Source organism: Phaseolus vulgaris, chromosome 9 (genome assembly GCF_051622355.1).
Source record: "Phaseolus vulgaris cultivar YP4 chromosome 9, ASM5162235v1, whole genome shotgun sequence".
In the NCBI taxonomy this organism is placed as follows: domain Eukaryota; kingdom Viridiplantae; phylum Streptophyta; class Magnoliopsida; order Fabales; family Fabaceae; genus Phaseolus; species Phaseolus vulgaris.
In genome coordinates this window covers 9,466,382-9,474,946 of record NC_143506.1, presented here as the reverse complement: position 1 = coordinate 9,474,946, position 8,565 = coordinate 9,466,382, and the positions used below count along the sequence as shown (strand labels likewise).

The window sequence follows — 8,565 nt, the reverse complement described above, 5'->3', positions numbered from 1 at the left end:
ATTTTTTATTATTGTTAGATTTATATTTTTGTATTTTTGTCCTTCTACCCTAAACCCTCACCGTGCTGCCATTCTCTTCTTTCTCTGCTTCCTCTGTCATTCCTCATATAGCGTGTAGCCATATCTCTGCGACTTTCAGGTACACTTCTCCAAGCTCATGTCCCATTGAATTTGCACGTTTTTTATTTGGTTCTCTCTGCATTTTGTCTGTTTTTTTTGTTCAGTATTGTTCGGTGGGAAGCATTTGGGGTTATTTAATTTGTATACAAAATCGAACTTCGGGGTCGGGGTATGAGGAGATAATTTGTTGGGTCTCACCGTGAAAGCTAAAGTCTATTTGTTAGGGCATGACACAATGACTTCGATCTGCCTTACACTCACTCAAAAATGTATTTTTGAAGCTTGTGAAGCTGTTACTACATCATAATTCCTTAGAACTCTCATGCACGTGTGGTCCCTCTGAGGAGGGTCTTCCATTATTTGATGTTCTTTGCTGACAAAGAAATTGACACTAGAAAAAAGATGTCTTAATTAGATCTTGGAATTTCAGTATAATAGTGGAAATGGAGAAGAAAACAAGGGACCAAAGGATAACCTGTTGATTGTAAAATATATCTATTAGAATCTGGACTCAACTGACTGACTTTACCTTCTCTGTATTGTAGTAACAACCCATTTGAGGCTTACTGATTGGGAGCTAATGTTGATGTTAAAATATATATTTTTCTTTATCTCAGGCATTTCTACTTTTACAAAAGAGATAGAACTCTTGATAGGATTGTATCATTATAGAAATTGAAGATTTCCTGTTGTTTTCTTTTTGGACTTGTCATATATAGTATTGCATTCGAGTTTGAGATGATACGCATAAGCTTGGTTTATGTTTCACTACTTATTTTTCTTAATGATATTTCCAATTGCTCCATATTTCCAGTTTGTATTTAGAATTTAGAATTAGAACAATTGGTTAGCTTGTAATTGTCAAATCATATTCAGAACAATGTTGCGTGGTACATTTTCTATGCTTCTTTGAAAATATGTTCTATGATGGTTGACCATCTAACTAGCTCTATTCAATCAAGAGAATATACCATGCGGAAAAGTAAAGCTGGGAAAAATAGGTTCAAAATGAATATTACGATATTCTGATAAAATAGGTTACCAGTGCATGCACAACTTTACCCAAAAAAATAATAAAATAGATTCAAATGATAGTTATATAATCAAATGTGGGTTTGGTCCACAAACAGGGGTTAGTAAAGATGAGTTCCTTTTCCTTATTTTTCATTTCCACAACTCCACCCTCTCTTAAATCCCTTTCCTTGAATTCTCTTATTAGCTATCAGCTGTCTTTCTATTTTGCCTTCATCAATTGCTAGTGTGCAATGTTGCCTTTTGCAGATTTTTTCTGTATTTGATAATTTATTAATATTATTGGTGTTTTATATATGCCGTTTGTGATTACGGGTTTGTCACTTGTAGTAAAAGATGCCTCTAGGGCTCATTTTAGGAATAGGAAGGGCATTTCGAAGGAAGCGAACATCTTCACTTGACATTCTATCATCAAAACGTGCTCCTCGTGGTTATTACAAGGGCAAGAATTGCAAGCCTACTGGTTTCCACACACGCAAAGGTTTGTTTCTTCAATTTATGTTGAGGTTTAATCAGTTTGTTTGCTTAAGGAATACTTAAGACTTTGCTTGACTATAATACACTTTTCTTGTTGTACTGGTTTACTTTGATTCACCAAGTCAGATGACATTGTTTGATCCATGTAATCAACCTCACCTAATGGATCAAGGTTCTGTTCTTGCTACTAGTCTGACTTTTGATTACTTTGTCTTTTTGCCATGCTGACTGCTTGATCACATGTCATGTTTTTGTTTTTGAGATACAGATGGGTTGTATTTATTCGTTTGGTAGTGGTAGTTACTGGCTACTATTAATATTACTATTTTTGTTGGAAGTAGACAGTGAACATGTTGAAAGCCCCTGGGAAAGGGCTTGATCTGCATTGAAGAGATTTTCTGGTTACACTTGCTGAATTGTTTCACCTGCAACTACAGTTCTAAAGCTTTTGGTACTGAGATTTTGTCGAGTTCTGGAACTTTTGAACTGGACCTTCTTAATTGTTGTAAATACGTATTTAAGGTCTAAGTCTCATGTTTTCTCATAAAACTTGTACCCTTTCCAGTTCCAGTAAAAATTCTTGGGACTTCGTAAGTCATAGTCAAGTCGAGTCTCACTATACTCGGCCTTTTTATTAACCAGGACTTTTTGGTATGGAAGTTACTCTTTTGTTTTTCCTTTAACATTAAAAGAGGGCTCACAGTCCTTTTGGTTTGGTGGGCTGAAATTACTTGCATTTCTATGACCAACTCTAAAAAGTTGTGGTGTCCTTATTGGATTGTTTCTCTTGTCCTGGATGTCTGTAGTTAGTAAACGTGGCTTCATAAAAATCTCTTAATTCGTTACTGTAATATTTATAATTTTTGGGTATTGTAATAGAATCTACATACATATTATATTAATGCATGATTTATTTTACTGTCAAATAAAATGTAAGTCTCCATCGTGTTGCAGGTGGGTATGTATTGATACAAGAAAAATTGCCAAATTATGTAGTTCCTGATTTGACTGATTTCAAGGTTTGCATCTTCCACTCATTTAATCTCTTCGCTATCTTTGTCTTTTGTTCACCTGTTTTTCTTCAACATACTATGCTGAAATTTACCTGGATAAATTCTTTATTCAACTCATTGAGTTTTATTAGCATAGTTTGGGTCAGTTACGGTTATTTTTATTTGAACTTTTCTTTTTCTCCCTTACACAATGGCCAAAACCATGGTGCTTTTATCTTATTAGTACTTGCCTTTAATTCCATGGACATTGTTCTTACCCTCATCATCCCTGCACTACTCGAGCATTAGAGATGGGTCAAAAGAAAATGAGCTTGATTTTCATAGAAATGACCGTAAGCTATTATGAAGAATATTATTTCTCTTCATGAATGACTATAGGTCAACAATTTCTGCAATGCTAACACTGCTATGAATTTAGATTTTTCATGCATAGTTGATTCATATAGTCCCATGTTTTTTTTCAGCTCAAACCATATGTATCTCAGTGTCCTATTGAAGTCAATACTTCTGAAGCTTCCCAAACGGCTAAATAACCAAATTGAGTAGTATAAGATACTTTGTAACTGCAGATATTTTTTTCATGAAGAGGACATGCCCTTCGTTTTGTTGTTTGTTCTCGCTTCTTTTGAACTGCAACATCTTGAGTTATTGCCCGGCACAAATATTTGATATCTTGATTGGATATTAACATATCAATATCATTCATATATGTAATGCGATGAATGATTTGGACTATCAAAATTATCAATAAATTTCATGTCTATTATTTTTGTTTGTTTGGATGTATGGAGTTAATGGAGTCGAATTTTTAAAACTGGAAAGACCTTAAACCTTTGTCTGGGGATTCTTTTCATTAATGAAAAGAGATTATCAAAGGGGATTCAAGCCACTCTATTGTTATTTGCATACATGTTTTAAGTGATAATGTATCCTATGCATTTATCATGCTTTATAGATTGCCATTGACTGTGTAATCTTGAAAAGCAACTTCCCATGAAATTTTCCAAACAATGAAGTAACAGCTTTGACAATTTTGTGTGGTTCCAAATCATTGATTAAAAATTACCTTATCACACTGTTTCCAAAACTCTAACGAATTAGTGCCATGCAATGGAAAAGGAAATGGGAAATGCTGAACAGGTTAAATGAGCTGCTTGAAATCTTTAAATTTGATTTTTGAGAAATTGTCCTTTTTTTCTAAATCATCTCGAAAAATGATCTTTTAGTAAGTCTTTCTGCACCAACCTAAATAACTGTACATTTTGTTACTTCTGTTGAAAGGAATTCCATCCATTGTCATTTCTACTAGTTTTGGCAAAGGGTTCATGTTTATAATGTGCTGTTTTTTGTTGCAAACATACACTTGATATTATGAAAGTAAGATGAGAAGTGAGGCTGAAGGGAGATCCATCCTCAATGACTTTAATATTCAATCTATTTATATAATCCCTTGCTTCATGTTTGATGGAGTCATTCGTAATTGCAACAGCGTAATATGACATTCCATTTAATTAGCTGGAATATATTAAAACTACACACAATTAAGACGAAGAGTGTAAATTTAAGAGATGTGATTCACCAAATTTGTGATTTTCAATCAATTTTAGATAATAAGAGAGCATGTATGGTAAATAATGTATTACTAACATTGTGTTATGCCAATTTTGATGCACACAACACAAATAAAACATTAAATAATGTTGCATTAATTGAAAATTTGTAAATATAAGTTACGGTAAAATATTTTTTTAACTTAACAAATTTAAAAAATGTTTTATTTTATTTAACGCCGTCAAAATATTATTATTAACAATGAAATCATGTATTATATTTAGATTTGTTTGTAAAGAAAACAGACGAAAGGAAAGGCCTCTGCGATAGGAACACACTTACCATGAAACTGCATCTTCCAAAGAAGAATAAAATGAATGACAGAATGGCTGAATCAGTGAATCCGATTGATTCATTGACGAAAGGAAAGGGAAGGAAAGGAAAGTACAGCTGTCACAAACAACTCAGAAGTTAAGAATGAAAGACACGCAGTGCATTGTCTGTACTGAAGCCTAAGTCAAGGCATGGCAACGTACTACTGCTTCTGTACTCACAAATATTCCAACCAAACCACACACACCTCACATGCTACTCTGCTCCTATCAACTCAGATAATAAATTCTTAAATATTTAATATTCGTCCATTCTCTAAGCTAATATAAAGACTTACAAAAACTGTGTATACCAATTAGTCTGAGTTTGTACTAATTTAGGCACTGGTCTTCGTTACGTGTTTTGAATGTAAGGTATGAACAGAGAATATATATCAGATATTCGTTACCTACATCACACAAACTAATATGTCTAATATTCCAAATAACCTGTAGTCGAAGGGAACTAGATACACTAGGTCGTGTTACAGATTTCAGATACATTAAAAATAAAATAAATAAAATAAAAAGTATAATATATAAGTGAGTGTTAAATCTTATTTTATTAATAATTTTATAAGATTGATTTAAATTTAAAGTTAATTTCTTAATATATTATTTAAAATCTAGCGAAAATTTATTGATCTTATTATTGGATCATTTCTTATTGAATCATAATCGGATATTTTTTAATATACAATTTTGTACACAAGTTAATAACTTTGATGTGAGAAGAAATATTGAGAATCCACAAAATATAATTTTTTTTCATAATATATTATAGATAAATTTTATAGGATTGAATTATTGATTAAAATTTATTCTGGTATTTACATCTGACTAAACATGTTCCTTCATCTTCGAAGATACAATATGCAACTACAATAAATAAGAAAAAAATTGTGTCTATCTTTCTGTGATAAAAGATTTCTGTAGGCATTATCGAAGAAATTAATAAATATATTTTTGAATGAAGATATGTTATGTTAAAAATAATAATAACACTGAAATGCATTTAATGAAAACTAGGGGAGTGGAGAAAATAAGAGAGTAATTTGCATGGTTGGAAAATAGCAATAGAAAAAGGGGGAGTTGAGTTGAATGGTTTACCGTGGTCAACAGCAACAAGGTTGGTTTGATTTTCCAAGCCGCCCCAAAAAAGAGGTTTGGCCTTTCCACAGAATCAGGACTGATCAAAACCACCGTCTTAACCCACATGCATCAATCAGGGTCGTCCATTTTAACCTAGCCAAATTCCAATTAATATTCTTCAACTTGCATGAAAATATCGTCAAAAGGAGCATTTTGAGGAAACACCCATGAACTATCACGGAAAGTGAAACACACCCTCACCCTCCCAACTTTCTCCTTTCTCCTTCCTCCATCTCATTCTCTATATATCCACCACTTCTCCTCACTTCTTAAAAGACTTCAAAAATGGCCACCCTTCCAAGACCACCCCCAAAAGACAAGGACATGATTGGGAGGTTCATGCCCCATGCTCGTTGCAAGAAGCACCCCAAACACCGCCAATCACCTGGCGTATGTTCTCTTTGTTTGAGAGACAAGCTTTTTCAACTTTCCTTACCCTCACCTTCTTCTTCTTCTTCGCGTAAAACAAACCCTATTTCTTCATCTCCTTCATCTTCCGTTTCTTCTTCTCTCTCCTCCTATTCCTCTTCTCCCTCTTCCTGTGCCTCTCCCACAGCCCTTCCTTTTCCTTTCTCCAATCAACCAAAGACCGCCTCCCTCTTTCTCTTCACCGCCAAGCACGCTGGATTCCTCAAAAGCAAGTCAATGAGCGTTCTTTCCACCAGGAGAATAAGAAGAACAAGAGACGAAGGTGATGATCCTAGTAAGAAGAATGGCAAGAAAAGTGGCTTCTGGTTCAAGTTGCTTCATCCCAAAAACAAGAGAATGGAGGAGATCAAAGGCACTAAGCTGGTTCATACTACTTCTCTTATAGAAACACTGGCATAGCCATTCATGATCATGTATTCATAGTGATTCTTTCTTTTTTAATCCCACCCTACAATTTGAGTGGATTATTTGTTGAATATTAATTAGTCATCTTTTCAGACTCCTTGTATTGCATGATAGGGTTGTGTAATGAACACTTATTGGATATTGATTAACAAACAGAGAGGGGATAATTAAAGGCTGGTAAATGTATGAATATGCGTAAAGAGAAGTACGTAATAGTACGTACATTAAATTGTAGAGGAATGAGTATGGTAGAAGAGATTAATATTCGTTTTAGATCTGATTCTATGAAAGTGGGGTTATAGATGGGAGAAGCATAGTTAATTATTTATTGAGTTGAGTTTGCTCTGCTAAGAGAGACATGAATTGCTGGCATGACTTGGCAATATGGATCCATGGCTTTGGGGCTGTCATCTCATCATTTTAGGAGGATAAATAATGCTCCCACACCACTTCACAAATTTTAATTATAACAAAAAGATATCAGTAAATGTCCAAACTATTACTTAATTAAGGGATTCAAAACATTTTAAAATATTATCATCCACACCTATATTAAGGAAGGGAAATGAAATATCTTTATCTAATATAAAACTTCTAACCTTTCATAACTATTTTTTAAAATAAAATAATAATTTATTTAGGTATAAAATGAATATAAATCACTGTGTTAAAATATCATATATATAGTGTTTTTATGCATAAAATTAAGATAATACTAACTAATTTTATTTTTATTTTCAAATCCTTGATTAATAAGTAAAGAGAAACACTCCTTTTTTATAGTAAAAAAAAAAATTTGGGACAATTTAAGAGCTTCCTTTAAATAAATTTTTGGTAATCAATTATTTGAAATTTTGAATTATCTTCGAATTATTATCATTCATTGATTTTTCTAAGAACTTTTATTTTAGTTGAGACTTTAAGGTTGTATCTCTCTATGCCGGTATTGACAAAGTGGGCTACATAGTACATGAAACTCATTATACAGTTACTAACGTGTCGGTTGGTCAGTCGCATTTTTTCTCCTCACTCTAAGTCTCCTTTGATCTGCTAATACTCAGTCGGGGTTGACCTGCAAAATGTACTCTGACGATAAGTAGGTACTCAGTATACATAGTGTATAGTAAGAACGGATTAAAAACGTATCTTATACCTATGTAGAGGGTTTATTTATAGTGATTAATCATGAGTTATTTGTTATAATGAATCGTGAATCGTATCTATCTCATTTTTAGGGAGGTTTCTTGATTTCTCGGGACGTTACCTGTATTTGGTGGAACATGTCCCAGATTCTCGAGAAGTTCTTACAACTGTCTTAACTATTATTTATTGTAGCTATATTAAATGTATCTTCAACCAGTTGATCGGTCACCGAGATCAAGTAACATAACTCATACCAGCTCAATTTTTTTTAAATAGAGAGACTTAAAAAAATTTCCATCTATGATAAGGTTTTTCATGAAATACGAATCCAATTCTCACTGAATATTCTTAATTGGTTATTAAGATTTATTTAATGATTGATGTATGAATTGTTAGTACACCTATGACTCTGTAGTGCAATAGTTACGTATAGGTTAGAAGTATATGTCAATAACATTATAAATATATATTTTCTTTTAAAGTAAAATCAACTTCAAACTCTTTAATTCAGATTATATTTTAAATGTGATGATTTATCGTAGTTATATGAAGTTGAGGTGAGAACACCTAATTTTTTTAGGACATGCTTATTAGAAGTAACTATTAATTCATTAACAGAAATTATATTTTTTAACTTATATTTCTTATTTACTTAGTCTCAATACTTCTAAGTGATTTAAGGTGTGTTTGGATTAGAGGGTGTGGGGGAGTGGAAAGTTGAGGGTGAGTGAGAGTGGAAGTGTGAAGAAAGTATGAAGAAAGTTGAGGTTGTTTGGATTGGGATATGTTAGAGTGGATGTATGAAGAAAGTTTATTGAAAATTGTGAGTGATGTGATAGTTGTAAGAATATTATAAATTATTTTGAATAGTA

The 8,565-nt window shown here is 32.8% G+C and overlaps 2 protein-coding genes across 2 annotated transcripts; both read left to right on the top strand.

Moving 5' to 3' along the window:
- On the top strand, nt 1–3,408 carry LOC137822519 (uncharacterized). The gene is made up of 4 exons (XM_068627414.2): nt 1–139; nt 1,483–1,633; nt 2,584–2,648; nt 3,107–3,408. Exons 2-4 carry the CDS (start codon nt 1,489–1,491, stop codon nt 3,173–3,175), a joined length of 279 nt encoding a protein of 92 aa, XP_068483515.1. The 5' UTR covers nt 1–139; nt 1,483–1,488; the 3' UTR covers nt 3,176–3,408.
- A 2,531-nt stretch (nt 3,409–5,939) lies between these two features.
- LOC137822694 (uncharacterized) lies at nt 5,940–6,722 on the top strand. The gene has a single exon (XM_068627639.2). The coding sequence runs from the start codon at nt 6,002–6,004 to the stop codon at nt 6,542–6,544; it is 543 nt and encodes a 180-aa protein (XP_068483740.1). The 5' UTR covers nt 5,940–6,001; the 3' UTR covers nt 6,545–6,722.
- The last annotated feature ends 1,843 nt before the right edge of the window (nt 6,723–8,565 follow it).